Genomic DNA, 21,068 nt, shown 5'->3' on the forward strand with positions numbered 1-21,068 from the left:
GATGGAAACACATTTGCTGAATTAAATCTTACATAGCGAAAATTAAAACCATATGTGACTGACCATAGCTGCATGTTTCCGCTGTAGTTGTCTTTACCATATATGGGGTTCGACGTGGTCGCAATGCCTTTGCTGCTTCATCAAAATGCTGCATTCCTTCTTCTGTGCACAGTACTAAGTCTGGCGATTACAAGCTGCACGGCTAATAAATTAACAACTTGCACCATCGTGACTCCATAGAGTCCCGTCTCAATTTTCCATGCGTGGCTTGTTTTGTTTACTGTTGGTTACTAGGTTACCGTCATTCGCTCAAACAACGTGATGGAAGCGCACCTAATTCGTTTGTTTTTCTTTTTGTGCAAATTTTTCAAAAAAAAGCAAAAAGATTCGCTTCACGTTTGGGTTGAAACCCAGCTACAGTAGCCATTTTCCATCACCATGTTTTTAAGGGTATTTTAAAGTGTCGCATCAAAAACGGGTGATGAAAACGGCAAATTTCGATTAAAAATCCCTTAATTCGCAAAAACAAGTATTTAATTTAAACTCGCCTGAGGTGGGTTTTGACATATGCGAAAAATATTAAATATGAATGTTAGATGGAAACGCATTTGCAAATTCATTCTTACGTAGCGAACATAATCCCATCTGACTGATCTAGCAGTTTCCGCTGGAGTTGTCTTTACCATATATGGGGCTTGACGTCATCGTAATGTCCTTGCTGCTGGTGCCTTTATCAAAAATGCTGCATTCCTCCTTCTGTTTTTAGTTTGGCAATTACAAGCTGCACTGCTAATAAATTAATAACTTGCCCCATTGTGACTACATGCAGTCATGTTTTCCAAACGTTCCTTGTTTTGTTTACCTTGTTAGTTGCTAGGTTACCAATAACAGCATCATTAGCTTGAACAACTTAATGAAAAATCACCAAATTAGCATTTTTAGTTTTTCTTTTATTGCGAATTTTGAAAATATTCACTTCAGGTTTGAATGGAAGCCCAGCTAATGGAACGAAAAGTCTAGTGCAGGGGGTCTGACAACTTTTTGGAAGCAAGGGATAAAACAACCTGTAGGGCTATTTTTTTTAAATGGTATACTCAAAACTACTTTGTGCAGGCACCCTGTTGGAAACAACTGTGTGACCTGCCATTTAGTCGCTTCTTGCCTGTCCTGAGAATCAAGTCCAACTCCCTAAGCAATAAGCCATTACTGCTCCCGTTGTGAACTATACAAAATAAGTATCAATGATAAATACTGTAATACACCAATTGTACTCTTAACGCTAGACACCTTATGTATTAAATAGAACATAACACTCTAAGACCCGCTGTGTGCTACTTTATTTCAAAGAAACCACCTGGAGAATTGCTTATATAAGCATCTAACAACCATGAACTGCTGACAAGAGGAACGTAATTTTCTTCATAATAAAACCATGACTACGGCTTCATAACATAAGAGTCTCTCATCACTGAGAGACAGCCAAATTACTTTTCTGTAATTACACCTCTTCACATTTACAAAAGGGCACAGTCCCACATCCAGTAAACAACATGAACTTTGCATCCTTGCAACACTTAACTTCCATGCATCCATTACACTATAAAATTCAATGTTAATGAAAGATGAGCTGTCAAACTAAATTGGCATTTATAGAGAAAATGAGTGTTTTACAATGCCTTTGGATCACCAAACACATAAAAGCTTCATCCACCACAAAATGAAAAATGAGCATCATACACATGCTTACAGGTGGCACAGACAGTTTCTTTATTTCTCTTAAGAGTCTTGGTTCTGGTGTTACATCACGTGCATGCCGAAACCCAAGCGGTTTCCTAACGCACTCCTTCGTCTCATATCAAGATCTGTTGAGCGTGGCCAGAAGTTCCTCTTTGTTCATCTGATAGCGGCTCTTCTTCCACGTTTCCCTGAGCTCCTGAAGGATGGTGCCAATCTCTTTACCTGAGGTGATACCCAGCTTGCGCAAGTCATGCCCACTGACCGGGAAACGCGGGATGGACCACCTGCTTAGCTCATTATGGATTTTCTTTTCTCCCTGATACTTCAGAAGCTCCAGTACTTTACTCTGGGAGTCCAGCTCTCGAGACTGCAATAAGTCAAATGAGACAAGTTATACATCTCATGCACATTTCAAGAGCATTTACAGTATTGTCTGTATCACTACAAAAAAACAGACCTCAAATAAATGAATTTGTTGCATCTCTAATAGCAACATACTGTATAAGTAAGGGTTAATGTATAGGCAGCAAGTTGTTATCGCAGAAATAAGTCCCGACAATGTGATCAGGACTGTAGGGGCTCTTTTCGTGTAAAAAACTGGCTGCCTATATGGGTGATTCTCACGAAACCATTGAAACACCACGGCACTAATGATTTTAGCTTTAAAATGTGTAATATAGTAACATTAAAAAGCATCAGAATTAACACCATACTGTGTTCTACCTTGCACAATGTGTGATTTCAACAAGAAGAATTTATAATTGTAAATTTTATCTCCTTTTCTGCTGAAATTCTCATTACCGCAATGTGTCCGGCTGTGTTTCAACATGCGTTATGTTGTAATTTAATCAAATTAACACAAAAATATTAAGAAAAAAAATAAATGGATGTTTTGCTAGACTACTTTAGATGACAGAAAAAATATTTACTGAATATTCATGTATAATAATAATGAAGAAAAATTAGGAAAATGATGTGTCCATGCCTGATGTTCTCATCCTCTGCAACACTTTTTGAGAACAGTTTAAGCACACATACAGAATTTTAATAAAGTTTGATTTTGAGTGACCAAGCACATGGACCAGTTACTTCAAGATGGCTACCAGGTATAGATAATTTTTTTACAGTTAATTTGAAATATTGTCTTGTCATAATGCTTACACGACATTTTGATTATCATTACCGCAACAGATGCTTATTAAATGTTAATTTAATTAATAGGAGCATAATACTTTGATTTTAAATGCATGTGCAGAATCTCCAAATTATGTTCTTTCAGGTTTGTCATGTCATTTTGAAAATATGTCAGTGTTGATGTTTTCTGACTGTTGCGGTAATGAGATTTTTTAGGACTAATTTTAAAAATTATGTTACAAAAAGTGTTAAATGATAAGTAAAAGTTTTTAAATTAATGTTCCCATTTACTCCAGACTTTGTTTTTCAATGTCTGGTGGGTAAAAAAGTAAATTTAAGCAATTTTTACATTTTCATGCTTGGCATTTTTAAAACCAAGTTTTCGTGAGAATCACCCATATACATTTTCCCGCTTATTACACGGCTATTTACCTCACAAGTAAGGTTTGAAATAATTTATTTGCTTTTTTTTTACAAATTCAGACCTTCTGCAAGGAAAACCCATTTACTTTTGGTTTTAAGATAAGACAAGAGGTTCAAATGTCACAAACACACTATTTAATTTAATCATTTGTAAATATAAATGTCACTTTTTGTGTAATATAAACTGTATCTGTCAAAATAATTTGCAGCATCCGGGTTACCGTGTGTTTTGAGCAGTTGTTATCTGGGAATAACAAACCTGCAAATGTCACGACTGGCCAATCAGAATCAAGCGTTCCAACAAGCCGTGTAATAAATATTATTAAACCAAGACCCCAGAGCAATGATACAAACCTAACAAAAATGTTGAACTGTTGCACCATAAATATGCATAAAATGTCCAATTTACTTAATGGGCAGAACTGAAAGTACACCAACTGATGCTTTGACATTTGTTTTGTACTATACACTCACCTAAAGGATTATTAGGAACACCTGTTCAATGTCTTAATGCAATTATCTAATAAACCAATCAATCACGTGGTTGCTTCAATGCATTTAGGGGTGTGGTCCTGGTCAAGACAATATCTTAAACTCCAAACTGAATGTCAGAATGGGAAAGAAAGGTGATTTAAGCAATTTTGAGCGTGGCATGGTTGTTGGTGCCAGATGGGCCAGTCTGAGTATGTCACAATCTGCTCAGTTACTGGGATTGTCACGCACAACAATTTCTAGGGTTTAAAAAGAATTGTGTGAAAACGGAAAAACATCCAGTATGTGGCAGTCCTGTGGGCGAAAATGCCTTGTTGATGCTAGAGGTCAGAGGAGAATGGACCGACTGATTCAAGCTAAGTGCCAATTGGGCATTGTTTAAATGACACGGCCTACCTGAGCCTTATTTCTGACCATGTCCATGCTTTTATGACCACCATGTACCCATCCTCTGATGGCTACTTCCAGCAGGATAATGCACCATGTCACAAAGCTCAAATAATTTCAAATTGGTTTCAATGAGTTCACTGTACTAAAATGGCTCCCACAGTCACCAGATCTCAACCCAATAGAGCATCTTTGGGATGAGGTGGAACGAGAACTTTGTGCCCTGGATGTGCATCCCACAAATCTCCATCAACTGCAAGATGCTATCCTATCAATATGGGCCAACATTTCTAAATAATGCTTTCAGAACCTTGTTGAATCTACGCCATGTAGAATTAAGGGAGTTCTGAACGAGAAAGGGGGTCAAACACAGTATTAGTATGGTGTTCCTAATAATCCTTTAGGTGAATGTACAATAAATAGGGTGCTTGGGTAAAAAAATGCATACATCAATGATGAAATCTGTGTAGGGTTTAAGGCTGTCATGTTCGTCTTGCCCCTTAACAAGGTCTCGTCTGTACTTGACCAGGAAGATTCCCAAGTTCTTCTCTTCCCTGGAAAGCTTTAGTCGCAAATCTAGTTTTTCCACATCCTCCTGGCTTCGGAACAGACTGGCCAATATAGTCATAGGTTTAGGAGAGCCATCACATGCTCTCTGCCAGATCTTCTTCATCTCTTCTACATTGCCATCTACTGGAAGACCTGCATGAAAGCACACAAGTAAAAAATACAACATGTTATCTATATCACATTTGCCACCCCTCTAAAAATATTACATCCCTTAAATATGGTTTTCAGGCTTGTGTGTCTTACCTATATACTGAGCCAAACCCAACTCATAGATGAGCTCCAGCAGGTGATCAGCATGATTTCCAACCACCATCTTTTTCAGTTCCACCCAGATCCTCTCCCCTGAGATAGCAGCCAACCCTTTAGCATTATCTCTTATTGCCTCCAAAGTCTCAGGTTCATGTTGTCCAGGTTCAGCTGCCACCCGTCCGTAGAATCTACAGTCAACAACAAACCATGTAGGCCATTTCAATATACCAATAACCAATATTGTCCATCCCTGAATCACTTTTAAACACAAACTATGGTGACTTTCATGTAAGGGGACCCGCAGTGTTGTAGATTGTATTATACTGTATATGGACTGTATAGAACACATTGTAGTATACCAAATACACAAAATAATGTTGTTTTAGCAATGTAATAGGTGCTCTTTAAATCAAACGGGCTACCCGCCTGCGTGGATGACTCTGGCACACGTGCGCTTGCCACCTGACAGTGCGCGAGGACTGCACTCCTTTCAGGCTTTGCACTTGAATGCTCACATACACACCGGTCAAAATGACCATCGGCAAAAATAGGTACACAAAGATGGTTATGCAACGCACAGTTTAGGGAACATGTGGTTTTTGGATTGATGCATTACTTTCTAGGTTTTTAAAATGAATGCAATCAATGCAATGTTTGTTTGTAAGTGTATCCTATTTCATTTGTTTCTCTGTCCTTATTTTATCATTGACTGTTTGCTTGCAAACATACTTATTTTATATTAAGCATTTATGGTATACAAGTTAAAAAACAATCACAAATTTTTTCACAAATCTAGATTACCACCGCAAAATATGTCATTTTGATAGCAAAAAAAAAGTTGCACAATCCTGGTGGCTCATTCTAAGGTAATAAAAACAATGCCGTTTATTTTGTAAGGTCTTCATACAGCACTGATAATATAGATATGTATACTATAATGCATTTCTGTCAAGAAATTCTTGTAAAAGTCACACAATGCACCTTTAAAACTATTTTCCAAATCTGTTTTAAAACTAGTACCTGAAATATCTGAGAATTCTGAGATAGTCCTCTTGGATTCTTAGTGAAGCACTGCCAACAAACCGTACTTTCTTGTTTTTCAGGTCCTCGTATCCCTGGAAATAATCATATAAAGTCCCATCAAGCCCTGTTAGGAAAAGACACAAACCAAGAATGTACAACTGTTAATATTTAAAAATCCTGCAAACATCAAATTTACAAGAAATGCATTAATTAAGTTGAAACTGAGATCTGTTAAAGGTGCAATGTGGGACTTTAAGAAGGATCTTTTGACAGAAATGCAATATAGTATACATAACTATATAATCAGTGCTGTATAAAGACCTTACATAATGAACTGTATTGTTTTTATTACCTTAGAATGAGCCGTTTTTTTCTACACAAACCGTGGATCCCCTTACAAGAAAGTCGCTATTTTTTACCGTCACGTTTCTGCAGTAGCCCTAAGCGGACAAACTGTTCTACAGATCGCATCTGAGACAATGACGTGTTTGTCCTTTGGCGGCTACCGTAGCTTCACAATGCGTTTCACCACTAGATGATGCTGCTAAAAGTTCCACAATGCACCTTTAAAACATTATAATATAGGTTACCCAGAAACATTGAGTTAATGGTGAGGTCTCTGCGCTCTGCATCTTTCTGCCAGTCAGTGGTAAACTCCACCTCTGCGTGCCTCCCATCGGTCTGTACGTCCACCCGCAAAGTGGTCACTTCAAAGTTCTCATTATGAAGCTACACAATAAAAGTATTCAATTAAATGTACATCCAAGTTCAAACATAGAGCAAGGTGCAAAATTGCACACAGTGCACAAACGTGTGCCATGCAACAAAACAATAAAGCCTTTATTTACATTCATCTAGTTTACTTTGTAGGTAACACAATGTCTAAAGTTAGAAGCACCAAAGTTTGATTTCATTCATTCACAAGGCCTTACTTGGTCAATTTTAGTAACAAATGTATGTCATTTAATCCAAACAATTGTGTTACCCTGCAAGTGATGGTCCCATGTTTTTCCCCTTTGTTATTGATCATCCTGATCCCTTCTGTCTGAAACATGTTCTTCATCTCCTCCGGTGTGGCAGTGGTGGCAAAGTCCACATCTTCTGGTCGTTTTCCTGACAGGAGGTCCCGCACTGCACCTCCTGCGATCCTCAGCTCAAACTTGTTCTTATCAAACAGTTCTGGTGATTTAGAATGATGATTGTTAGATAACTTGATCTTAAGACCTGTTTATTTTAATGATGCCTAAAGGAATACTTCAATTTCATAAAAAAGAAATCCCGATAATTTACTCACCCCTATGTCATCCAAAATGTTGACGTCTTTCTTTGTTCAGTCGAGAAGAAATCAGTTTTTTTAAACATCCAAGATTTTTCTCAATTTAATAGACTTTGTTGGACCTCAACAGTTTACAGTTTCAATGCAGTTTTAAACTGCAGTTTCAACGCAGCTTCAAAGAGGTCTTAACTGTCGCATAGCAAAGTGATTGTCATTTTCAGCAAGAAAAATAAAAAATATTTCCTTTAAACCACAACTTTTCATCTTGCACTAGCTGGAGTATTGCGTAAGCACGTTGAAAGGTCACACATGACCTACGCAAAACTACTGCTCCAGTGTTTACAAGGATGGAGAAAGAGGACCGATCCGACGGGTTGCATGTGGAATGATATTAACTAATGTCTTTGTGTCAGTTTATTGTTTAAAATTGTCTGCAAATATGCGTTTCACACATTTAACGTGTGACTTTTTCGACGTGCTAAGCAAATATGCAAGGTTGCACTGCCATTTCACACAGCTAGTGCAAGACCAGAAGTTGTGGTTTAAAAGTGCATATTTTTTATTTTTCTTGAAAATGAGAAAAAATCTTGAGAAAAATCCTGGAAACTTAATTTCTTCTCAACTAAACAAATAAAGACATAAACAATTTAAATGACATGGGGGTGAGTAAATCAATAGGATTTTATTTTTATGAAAGTGAAATATTTCTTTAAATACAGGATGGTAGACAACTATTTATAATGCATATGTATGAATTTGTGACCCAGTCGGTGAAAACCCAGCAGAGTCACATTTTTTTGTGATTTACTGTTTTCCACATAAAATCATCCTATATAATGTTAAGAACATTTTGTAAATATTATATATCTTTATTATTGACTTAGTAAGATAATGTCAAATATTGAAAAAAAGTGACATTAATGATTGATTTCAAACTTTGATACTCCTAACCTCATAATAAGATTATGGGACTTTATTTTGAATTTCAGACTGGGACACATTTTATTAATAAAACTAAAAATAATTACTTTCATTTTCTGAATTTATGGACTATTTATGCATCAAAAGGATATGGAAAAGCCCTTCCTTGTAACAGGTAAAAATCTCGTAAAAAATAAAAAGCATGTTAATTTAATTTATTAATAATTTATATAAATAACAATTTGTCTAGAAACTTTTAAATACATGCATAAGAAAAATAAACGTTTCAGTGTTACATCACTGCCCCATACCACCATGATACCACTACATTATTTTTTGTAAAAGTAATAATCGTGTCGTCTTAAATTAATAAGTGAGCTTACCCGCAAGGCTTACTAGCCCGTTGCTAAATAAAGACTTAAATTCACTAGTTTTCAGTTGCATTGTGATGAATGACCTCAGACTCCACGTGAGATGAACTCGGTTGATCAGCGTGGGACGCAGAAATAATCTAGCCCACATCTGTGATACTAAAACAACAAACAGCTGGTAAGGTCAGTAGTATCACTACAAAAACAAATAATCAATGCTGAACCACAGATAACTATGTTTGTTGGGTAAGTTAACTGATGGTGATGGCATGATATCTTATAAAGCTACTCGTCCAGTCAGCACATTCCAGAATTATATAAACAATACACGACTATAAATGCTAAACTAACTAAAAAGTCAATCAAACTCATCAGATAAAAAAAATGAGAAACTAACGTATTAAATGTATTCACCTAAAGAAAACACAGGGCTACCTTACAGCACAGCGTTCTGCCATGACAGTAAAAGTGGGCGGAGCTATGTCCGCACATCGTTTCCGGGACGCATACGTGATGACCGAACACCCATGATGATGGCTGATTGGCTACATGTTGGTTTTAAAAACATAAGAACTTAACTCAGAGAGGTTGTAAATTATTTCTAAATGAATTTGTGACAACAAATGATAACAAATACAGATTTTCTGGTTGATTGCATCAACTTTGACACGTTCAAAGGCTTCTCCTCTCGCGGTACTTTGACGTCATTCGTCGATTGGTTTGCGCAGCGCCTCATGAAATCAAACAAGTAATTTGTTTACCGCCTAGAAAAACTTAAAAGACATCGCGAGAGTAAGGAAGTGACACATAGACGGTGACAGCGGTACGGGTCCTGTCCGGTTAAAGCAGTTTAATGGCTAAAGTAGAGATCGCTCCTTTGAGATCCTGGGATGATTTCTTTCCAGGTTCAGATCGCTTCGCCAAACCTGACACGCGAGATTTGGCGAAATGGAACAACAGAGTAGTCAGCAATCTTTTGTACTATCAAACAAACTATCTGCTGATGGCGATCATTGTTTTTATGGTCGTAGGGTAAGTGCATGGCATCCATGCGTGCATAATGTGGGATTTAACTAATTTTAGATACATTAGTAAGGTTTGAGATAGTATTGCATGCCAACGCATTGGTTTATGTAGTAACGCGATACTTTTAGGTGCTCGTTGACGATTAAAAATACACATTAATTTTGTCAATACTATGTATTATAATTTATAATACATTGTTAACGCAAACAAAATACTACTAGGGCACTACCATATTTTATAGCATGAACTGCGTTGGGGCACTAAGTAAATACCTTGCTACATGAATATGGTAATCTTTCATCAGCATTGTGTACACTATTTTAAAGTAACGTTACCATCTGACAGCACTGTATGACACCAGGGATTTGTGTACTTTTCTATCTTTTAGACACGGTTTGTATTATATATGCTCAGGTTTTGGGTAATGTTTTATATCCAATTTAGAACATGAGGTAATTTCTATCTATGTATTTCTGGACAGCTGTGTGTCTATGTCTGGGGATTTGGTGTAATGTTAAAACCAGTTGCCAGGACTCACTAAACAAAATTAAACAAGGAAACGCCTGGTGCTGACCATGAATGCTTTTTTACAGTAGGCCAAAAGTATATAAATACTTCAGCAGCACTTACATGAATGGTATTGTATTAGATACCAATATATGAAGCCAAGTTGCATTTAATAAAAAAGAATTAAACAAAATACATGATATTCAATATTGGGATAAATAGTTTTTGGACACCTTACATGTACATTGATGAATTTGTCTGACACTATCCAAAGTGCATTTGTAATCAGTATGTGGGGTCATTGTAACCATTGACTTCCATAGTAGGAAAACAATTATTATGGAAATATTGTGATAAATGATGAAGATATTTTAATAAATGATGGTAAGCACACAGTTGATGGTATCCATTGAATTCCAATCGTATTTGTTTTTCCTACTATGGAAGTGAATAGTTAAAATCAGCTGTGTGCTTACCATCACTAATCAAAATTTCTTATTTTGTGTTTATCAGAAAAAATAAATTCATACAGGTTTCGAACAACATAAACATGAGAAAATGATGACAGAATTGTATTTTTGGGGGAACTATTCCTAAAAAGTACCTCATGTTGCCCATTAATATTTTATTGTACTTGCTCTCAACAACCAGTAGGGGTCACCATTGACTTTTTTTCTAAATGCCTAAACCTAACATCAGTCTTATTAACATCCTGTTACTGTACAATTCTCTCTCCACAGGTTCTTATATCCCGTAAGCATGATTACAGGTTTAGCAGTAGTGGCGTCAGTCTTCATGGGCTCTGTATGGGCAGGTGAGAACAAGGCAAGGATCAAGAGCTTCAAGAAAGAGAACCCTACCTTATTTGTTTTCCTTGTCATGGTGGTGAGCTACCTCCTCATCTCACTCTTCGGTGGAGTTATGGTGCTACTGTTTGGGATCAAGCTACCAATTCTCTGTAAGTTTCTTAAGAAATAACATCATTATCATAACAATGCTTATATTTTTAGAAGCAAATGCATGATATAGTCTGATGTCAGCACTTATGATAATGTATCCAGTTGAATGCAATAAATCTCAATGGTAGGATTTCTGTGGTTTGGAGGAAATTTGTGAGAAGCATTTCTGCATTTAGTAACTTTACTGTGTAATTCAAGTGTTAACTAACCTGAAGGTCAAATTAAAAGACATCTGGAAATCTAAAGTGCTTTGTTATTCTGCGTTTCAGTGATCTTCGCACATGCCTCACTCCGCCTCCGTAACATGAAAAACAAACTGGAGAATAAGATGGAAAGTGCAGGACTCAAAAAAACACCCATGAGTATCATACTTGATGCACTGGGCCAGCAAGAAGAAAGCCTCAGTAAGATTCAAGGCATTCTGGAGAACACACTCAAGGAGTGAACTTTAAAAAACGGAGATGTTTACTCCTTTTTGAGGTTCTCATAAATAAATGAACTGTTTTCAGCGCAAACTGGCACAATTTATAAGATCTATTATGTTTTCTCCAACATGCATGATACATACAAACATTCAAAATATGTGTATTTAAAAAAAAACAGAATGGGAAACTGTATTTTTCAAGCACAGATTGTTTACATCTCCGTTCACGTAGTCCATAGGTCAAACATTTGTGAATACTTTTTTACATTTATTTCTCTGTGCTGTGAAAAATAAAAATGTTTAGATGTATCATGAGAAAGTCATTTCTTTTTGTAGCCTGAAGGAAGTGTTGCTTTAGTGTCATCAAACACATTTTATATCCAAAGTATTAAGTATAACGTGACAAAAAAGTCATTGGTTTCATGCGATATCCAAATGTTTGCAGTGTGATGTGCACAACTTTTGCACAATAATGTATAATGTTTGAGTCTACTGAGTTTTCAATTATGGTTATCACCTTAAGCCCTCAAGGTACAAGAGGTCTCTCAATCTTTGTGATATTTGTTGTATTTCCGGTAATTACTGTAACTTACAATACGTGAACCTCGTTTTTGTGTGATTTACTCCTAGATAATGCAAAGAACTCTCTGTGAAAAATAACCTTGATATCTTGAATATTTACTGAGTAAGGTTGCGTCAAAGATCAATGTGAAATCTAACTTTGCTACTCCTAATCTCAAAATTAGACAATAAGCCTGGATTTTACAGACAAGTTCACATATGTATACAAATCTATGCAAAAGATATTGATAATAAAGCCATATTTTGTTCCATGTGTTTTATGTCGTCATTACAAATATGTGACCCTAGACCCCCCAAAAAAACAGTCATAAGCCACATGGGTGTATTTGTAACAATAACCAACAATACACTGTATGGATCAAAATGATCGAAATATTTGGAATATTAAGTAAAGATCATGTTCCATGAAGATATTTACCATAAATATATAAAAAAAATTATTTTTCATTAGTAATATGTGTTGCTAAGGACTTAATTTGGGCAACGTTAAAGGCGATTTTCTCAATATTTAGATTTTTTTGCACCCTTAGATTTTCAAATAGTTGTATCTTGGCCAAACATTGCCCTTTCTCAACAAACAATACATCAATGGAAAGCTTTTTATTCAAAATCCAGAATTAGTAGAGAGTGCAATGCTGAATAGAGTATAGATTTCAAACAGGACAAAGACTTTTGTGGTAAGACATGTTGTGGTAACAGGTAATTGTGACAGATAAAGGCAACAATATATAGGCCTTATATGAAGTTATTGCTATACAATTTTCAAGTGAATTCACAACAGATGAAGTAATATATAAATGTATAGCTGTGTGTAAGAATCATCAGCAGATTCTTTTATCTAATCCAGTCTGTTGAGAGCTTTAGGGGAAGAACTGAAAACATTCAGAATTTAAGTAAAATGTTAATTTTTGTACAATATAGGAATATTCCAACTAAATTTAGCTGCATAGCATACATTCTGTTGACGGCTGTAAAATGTCAAAAGACAACTGTTGAAAAGACAAAACCATGACAGAAACAAAATACACATTATATTCTTTAGTAGAATCAGTAAATTAACTAACAAATATGAAATAAATTAAATCAAATTAAACTGCATATTCTGTAAAACAAGTCTGCTGCATTTATTTTTTTGTGTGTAAACATGAACAATCCCCTTGAAAGGATTTGAGCTTATTTGTAATACACTATAAAAAGTAAAAAAAAAAAGTTGGATCAACTTAAAAATTACTTCAGTTGGTAACAGCTAAAAATTTTTTTTTTTCAATTTAATTTTTCACAAAGTATTTTTCACCCTAAACATATAAGTTGAAAAATACACACATATTTACATGTAACCAATTACCAAAGTATTTTTAAGTTCATCCAGCTTTTCACTTTTTCTATCATTTCAAGCAAAAACCAGGATATTAACTTCTTTTATATTTTTTTAAAGGACACATTTTTGGATTCTTTAAATTTAACACTACATTACATATTTCTGTAATCCAGTACTACACCGAAAAATTCTGTTTAATCAATTTAATAAATGTACAAGTTATTTCAAATGATAACTATTTATTCATGAGTAGCTGTAACTTAAAAAATCAAGTTGAATTAGCTTAAGTTATTTGAACTTTATTTTTATAATTTATAACAACTCATCCCTAAGAAAGTTTAAATGAATTGCAATTTCAAATTAAGTACATCAAGGAATGTTTACAGTGTAACTTTGATTAAAAATCTTAACACTATACTCTGAAATACATATAATACCAAGTGCATACTTGCTTAAATACAGTATGTTCTTTTAAATATATTGGTTTCAGGATGGCACCTGCTGGTGAGAAACAAAACTACACCCCGCAACTCCAACATGACGTCATTTCTAATGCACTTTAGTTGTGTGAGAATGGTTTCAAACCTTTACAGTTTACAATGATGTATCATGTATGAATCAATATATATATTTTTGATATTTAAAGATGTCGCAACTTTAAAGTGTAATAGGTATAATAAATAAAATTGCATAATGCCAACTAAATATATATACTAACTGAATATGAATATAATTACTAGTGATGCACCGATGTATCGGCCGCCGATATTAATCGGCCGATATTTGATGAATTTGAAACCATCGGCATATCGGCAATAGCACGAGAAAGGCCGATACCGATTGTTTATTAATTAACTGCATAAAGAAATCCATTATATGTAAAAAATGAGTTAATGTTGTTAATAAAATAAATGCTGAATAGCTAAAACCACCTTTGAAGGTTGTCATGCTGTCTTATTATATTTGTTTTAGCTTAATTTGTGCGTCTCTTATTATGTTGGTCAGTTGAATGTTAATTAGATCCAATCCATGTTCAGTAAAAATAATTTGATGCAGAAATAAACTAGCTAATAGACCAGCTGTATAGTATTGTATACAAGTGTTTAATATCGGTATCGGCCAGAAGTTGTCTGTTTGTATCGGTATCGGCCCAAAAAAATCCTATCGGTGCATCCCTAATAATTACTGTCAATAAATTACGGCAACTGTTTGTAAAAAACATAGATAAACTATCACTCATTCAAAATGACTGAATTTGGCCAGTGTTATGTTTTGACACTGTGAATTAAGGCACATAATCAGAAACTAACCTGTCAAATTAAAGTACACGTGTTAGTGAGGCTCTAATATATGGTCTGTGTCAGCTGACCTCTCTGATAGCTTTGCACAGCTGGTGTCTACAAGACCTAAAGGAGGTTAAACAGAGGAGCACAGCTGCAGCACAAACATACCATCACACTTCAGTAGGAGTGGAGAGCAAACAGCCCTGGGCTGGAATTCATAAGAACAAAACCTTTGTGTCTCTCTGAAGACACATGAGGGGTGTGGGGAGAGAGGAACTACCCAAAAAAATGGTTCATTGGCTCATAATTATTTTTAGTGCTAAACATTACCTATGTTGAACCATAAGTGGTGCTATATTCATGCTTGAGCACCACTTATGGTTCTACAGAGGTGCTATATAGCACTAAAAAGGTTCCCCTATAAGCTTTTAGTACTATTTAGCATATTTTTAGAGTGTACTTTAAGACCTGTACGACAGTGAATTATTTACATATGTGTATTTGTCTTTTAGTAGTGTACGTAAGTCATCATCATGTGAGTTCCCTGGGAATTTAACCTTTGAGTTGACGATAGGATCACATTTCAGTCTAAAATCAAGAGGAAAAGATACAGGATGTCCCAAATATTCACATTATTGTAATATAAAAGATATACACTGTAATAAAATTAATCAGTTCCTTTAGCTAAAGCATTGCATTAGCAGTGCAAAGGTCATGGGTTCCATAATAAAAATTTAACTCTTGAAAGATCTCCAAGATGCTTTGAATAAAAGTAGCTGACAGATGTAACATCTGCATAAATGAGATACAGTACAACAAACATTTAAAGGTAATACTTTACTATTTAAATATAAAGTTAAACAAAGTTTATATTGCTATATAAACCAAGTATGTGTTACGAGCAGTTATCAAAGATGAATCATAAGCAAGCAAGCTACCCTATCTGTTCTTGCTTCACTGGGAAAACACATGACACCACCTAAATGTAGACCTTTGCTTATCTTTAGGGGAGTGGCTTATGCGCTCTTAAGGTTGCCAAAACACGTTCTTCTGGTTTGATTCTTTACGTGTGAATGTAATGAGAATGACAAACACAAGAAAGCCACAGTGTACAAGCTTAACTCTACGCTTTAATTGTTCTATTGTTTAATACATTTACAAAGACGAGGCTTAAGGTTAGTCCTAGACTAAAACACATGCTTGAGCGGTCTCAACTGATAATAACTTGCAACAGATCTTAAAATTTGCTAGATGCTTATGAAAGATGCTTAAACGTCTTAATTTAACTTAGGCCTAGTCCTGGCTTTAGCTAAGCCTTGTCTGTGAAACCAGGCCTTAACTACCCATCTAAATGTTGTTGTCCATGCATGATGGATTGTACTATCCATATCGTGATAATTGGATACGATGGAATAATTCATCTTAAATTAATTTTATAAACAGCCTACGGGCTTAATTTTAATAATTAGTCATGTTAAGAGCATCGTCATCAAGCTTGCAATTACCTTTTGTTATTCTGCCAATGTTTCAAATCATGTTCATGCATATTCTTTATGAAGTTATAAACAAATTTATTAGACCACCTGTCTATTTGTCTCAAAGACAATCATGAAGTGCTTTATTGCTTTTCAGAAAGTTCTCAGTGTTTCATCTTTTTGAACAAGAGTGATGAATGTCGAACTGAATTTGCATTTTTTGAGCCGGCACATTCAACTTCTCTTAATTAAGTGTAAGATTCAACCAATTAAACTTATTTTTCTATTAAGGACTGCAAGTAATTAACTGTAATTGGTAGGGGTGGCAGATAAACCGGTAGAAATTTGTCAACCGATAGAGATTTTGGACTATTGTCTCTATTGAGGTTAGGCGCCCACGTCCTGTTGCTGTGGCCGTTGTCACGAAAACTTAAAGGCACTTTGTTTAAAAATGTGCTCATTTTCCAGCTCCCCTAGAGTTAAACATTTGATTTTTACCGTTTTGGAATCCCTTCAGTCGATCTCCGTGTCTGGCAGTACCACTTTTAGCATAGCTTCGCATAATCCATTGAATCGTATAAGACCATTTAGCATCACGCTCAAAAATTGCGCAATGATGTTACGCAGTGCCCGAAAATAGTCCTCTGCTATTGAAAGTTACCAAGGGGACTATTTTCAGGCGCTGCGTAATATCATTGCGCCTCCTGCAGTCATGTTAGGGCAGCAAAGTCCTTGATTATTACGCCAGAATGAGAGTATAGTTCCTAGATATATCGGCCTAGAAAATCGCAACTTTTCATTTTATGTCGGTCATAGTACACGATGCAAATACAGAAGAGTCAAGTTTTAAATAAGAAAAAGATTGAAACTCTTTGGTTATTTTTTAAGCGCGATGCTAATGGTCTAATCAGATTCAATGGATTATGCCAAGCTATGCTAAAAGTGGTACCGCCAGACCCGGAGATCAGCTGAATGGTTTTAAAAAAGGTAAAAATCAAGTGTTTAAAAATGAGCATTTTTCAAAAAAAGTAAAGTGTCCCTTTAATGTTTTTTACACATATTTAAGCATCGCAATTTCAAAACAGTAAGCACACACAACACAGTGCTATATAAAATTCCCATCTTTGCAAGTATCCTCATGAACATGACTATTCAGGTCTTAAGAAAAGTAAACAGCTAAAAGAGAAAACACGTGTCATATATATTGGATTTGGACTTTGGTCTTAAAGAGGAAGTTACCTAATTTTGCTCCTATCTGTCACGCATGTTTTCATGTTATTAAACAGCAGAGAAAATGTCTTACTGTTCTTGACTAAATCACTTTTCTATATATATACACACACACACACACACACACACACACACACACACACACACACACACACACACACACACACACACATATATATACATTTATTATTATATTATTATATTATTTACCATTCTTTCATCACTGACTGTTTATCTTCAATGAGCTTGAGTTTTGTTTGTTTTATCTTCTTTTTTATGCTAGTTTTTTTTGTTTTTGTGAGAATTATTATTCTATGGCATTAAATATTTTAATAACATAAAAACCTTATTAAAAAATATTTTTAAAAAACTTCCACTGTGATACATGTTTTTTGCGATACAAAATGAAATCTTTCCTGATATAAGATTTTAGTCATATCGCCCACCCCTAGTAATTGAGCATCTAAATACAAAATGATAAATTGCCTTGAAAAAAATGTAAATTCGAAAACTCATGGATAACGACACTTATAATTTAGCATTAGTAATAGGACTGTGACTAAAGTGCCTATACATACTGCTGGATTAAACATTACAGAAAAATGAAAAATGATTTTGCTAATCCTAAAAAACGGGGTGCATGATTTTCGAAAAACACTTTGGAAAAGGGAGTCGGGGCGAGTACCAAAACACACTTGTAGCTAATCAGCAGTAAGGGATGTGTCTACTAACCAACATCGTTGCTTGGGTTGCATATGTGCGGGGCGGGTCTATCAAAAGAAGGTCCAGATTCTATTGGGTAGGGGCGTGTTTGTTTAGGTGATTTCAAATGTCAACATTGGCTTGCAGATATCATGCACCCCGCGCCTTTAATACTGTTAGTTTAGGGCAGCTGTTGCACAAACCCTACACTGGAACATTTACTAAATTTGTTAAAATATCAGTGTCTAGATTTTTAGCAGCATCTAGCAGTTAGACTGTGAATTGCAACCAACGGCTCAGTCCACAGCTCACCCCTCCCTTTCGGGAACGCATAGAGAAGCTACAGTAGACGGCACAAGACAAACAAGTCATCATCTAAGAGCAGTTTGTCCATTTAGAGCTACTGTAGAAACATGATGGCGACTTCCATGGACCTGCGATGTATGTAAATAAAAATGGGTCATACTAAGGTTATTAAAACAACACAGTTCATTATGTAAGGTCTTTATACACCACTGATAATATAGTTATATGTATATTAAATAGCATTTCTGTCAAGAGATCCTTATAAAAATGTACACAATGCATCTTTAAGCACTGTACATTAAACCATTCATGCTTAACAAGATTAACATGGTCAATAATGAGTCGTTGTATTTTTGTATCATTTTATTCTAATTCAATTTCGTTGAGAATTTTCTAAGAACCAGCTTGACAAATCCAAACTATATATTATGTATTTAAAACAATTTTTTTTCAAAATGATAAAAACAATTCTTTCTAAAAGGTGAAAAACGACCAACTTTTGTACATTATTTACAAATACATTTACATTCTCTACTAGAAAGAGAAAAGCTGTGCACATGGTTGTGATCTTTAGACGCGAGCAAAATCCATCAGAGTTCAAAAGTGCACTTTCAAACGTCCACAATTCCTGTACATGGCAGTTTGTTAATGAATGTACGAGACAAATTGCCTTTGATAACATCCACATATACCTCTACAGGAACTTTAGCCGTGTTATAAAATAGCTTATCGTTCATTAATCGAAGTCCTTTCTGTGTGTATTCGCTTTTTAGCAGGATTAGAAATGTAACACTTTACGCTGGCTGACGCAAAGTAACACGTTGACCCCAGACATAACTGATGAGTACTTGGCATGACAAAAAACAGAAATACAGTAATACTGCTTGTGATCGGTTTAAGCGTTAGTTGCACGCAAATCAAAAACAGTGTTACTGATAAATGCACAGGTGTCCCAATACAAGTGCGAAGACGACACACCTGAAATGACACCTGTATTGTAAATGCACTCGAGAGTGAGAAAATACTGAATACAAAAGCTTTTCTTGCACAGTCACATTCCAAGTACTTTTGGTTTTAAACAAAACAGAACAAAAAAAACATTTCTTAAAAGATTAAATCGGCATATGAAACACAAAAAGCACTGAAAAGTATTTTGGTAAAGCGTAGCACACAAAAATCGGTGCAGGCTCGATCCTTCATATTATTTGCTTGTGCCTGACGTAACGTTAAAGTTTGCAATATCCTTCAGTTTCACGGGCTGTTTAGTTATGTGGTTACTATGTGCATGTTGGCTAAAAACAGCCACTCTGTACAATACAGAATTAAAAGTTTCACCCCACAGCGTCCAGGTACGTTTCAGTCTTTATGCATTTTAAGCAACGCCGTTCAAAAAGGTAATGCTTTGTCCTTTTCGAAGTCACCCAGCAGGATCGACCATGAGTATATTTTTAAGGCTCTCGACGGGTCACATTCCTGTAGCGGTTGATGCATTTCAACCTTTGAGAGAAGGCACATGAGAGTGTGAGAAATTTTATTCGCTCGCTCTCTACACTATTGTTCCTGGTTTTGAGTCTTCGTGCCAATAAATTGTCTGCTGGTCTTCGGAGTCGAAACTGCTGTCGACCGGACTGCTCGTGTGCGAATCATGTTGGTGTATATCCATGTACGATCTGCAAATAAAAATAAAATTGCGCTATATATGAGTAATACGGTCATGTTTCGAAAATGAAAACTCGTTCAATGTTGTGCCAAACCTGCAAGACTTCAACCAAGGTGATTTTTTTTAAATGAAGCAAAATGCATAAAAAGTTAAAAAACTAAATTATTAAATGTAGTTCCTACAGCAGACTTAGTTTTAGGCCTAAATCACCTTTTGTAACTTTGCAAACAGATTTGACACAAAATGACGGCATGTTAAGAGAATCACACGCAAGGACAAAGACATTAAAAGGCGCAAATTTTAAAAGAACATTTTAAATCCCAGTTTGTTAAATTATACACAATACACATATGTTTAGCACCAGATATACTAAAACCAGTCACGGACAATGCTTTGCACTGTAGGACAATTCCTAAAACTTCTTGCGCAGCAAGTTTTGTAACATTTTTCCTCTTCGTGCAAAGGGATTCAGTATATCTGGTCAAGAAGCGAGCTCCGTTTCATTGTGTGACGCAGCGGCAGTCGATTACATGATGGGTTTTGATTGAGTAAATGTGTTGTGAGACAAAACATCACTGAACAGTGGCACACCTGAAGCAGACCATACAAAAACACACAAAAGCTAGTCATAACTTGCACACGGCATGCTTTCCTTCACCGTTTGTAAAGAGACGCAACCACACCACCACCACCACCACCAGTGAGTATGGAGATTGATGCAGCGATAGTGCAGACTTTTGCAACCCCCAAGTGATTTGGCATTAGTTTAAGAGTCAATGTGGGTTCTCGCATATCTCACCACTTTATTATGTGTTGTCTGTGCCTTTAGAAATGACTATAAAAGTATTCCTGCTCATAATCGCTGCCGACAGCACCAGGCACATCTAAAGACAACGGCAATGGGCTTCTCCTGCCCGGAGTCATCAACCCGAACTCGGGTGGGTATCTGTCCATAAGAGGGTCAGGAGGCAGAGGCAGCAGATGGGGGTCAGGGCTGGTTTGGGAGGAAGCAG

General features: G+C 35.8%; 2 protein-coding genes across 3 annotated transcripts; one reads left to right on the top strand and one right to left on the bottom strand.

Annotated features, from left to right (window-relative positions):
• Positions 1-1,318: 1,318 nt before the first annotated feature.
• Positions 1,319-9,155, bottom strand: trnt1 (tRNA nucleotidyl transferase, CCA-adding, 1). Of its 2 annotated transcripts, none has more exons than XM_055213150.2 (8): positions 8,998-9,155; positions 8,596-8,742; positions 7,001-7,194; positions 6,606-6,744; positions 6,013-6,139; positions 4,987-5,180; positions 4,622-4,875; positions 1,319-2,104 (listed from the first exon to the last, which is right to left on the bottom strand). In XM_055213150.2, the coding sequence occupies exons 2-8, from the start codon at positions 8,732-8,734 to the stop codon at positions 1,856-1,858; spliced, it is 1,296 nt and encodes a 431-aa protein (XP_055069125.1). In that variant the 5' UTR covers positions 8,735-8,742; positions 8,998-9,155; the 3' UTR covers positions 1,319-1,855. The 2 variants fall into 2 exon arrangements, with proteins under 2 accessions (XP_055069125.1, XP_055069126.1); XM_055213151.2 differs by having other exon boundaries at positions 9,019-9,137.
• Positions 9,156-9,343: 188 nt separating this feature from the next.
• On the top strand, positions 9,344-12,332 carry arl6ip5a (ADP-ribosylation factor-like 6 interacting protein 5a). The gene is made up of 3 exons (XM_055213154.2): positions 9,344-9,615; positions 10,857-11,074; positions 11,345-12,332. The coding sequence occupies exons 1-3, from the start codon at positions 9,437-9,439 to the stop codon at positions 11,518-11,520; spliced, it is 573 nt and encodes a 190-aa protein (XP_055069129.1). The 5' UTR covers positions 9,344-9,436; the 3' UTR covers positions 11,521-12,332.
• Positions 12,333-21,068: the final 8,736 nt, after the last annotated feature.

Source organism: Misgurnus anguillicaudatus, chromosome 8, assembly GCF_027580225.2.
Source record: "Misgurnus anguillicaudatus chromosome 8, ASM2758022v2, whole genome shotgun sequence".
Lineage (NCBI taxonomy): Eukaryota > Metazoa > Chordata > Actinopteri > Cypriniformes > Cobitidae > Misgurnus > Misgurnus anguillicaudatus.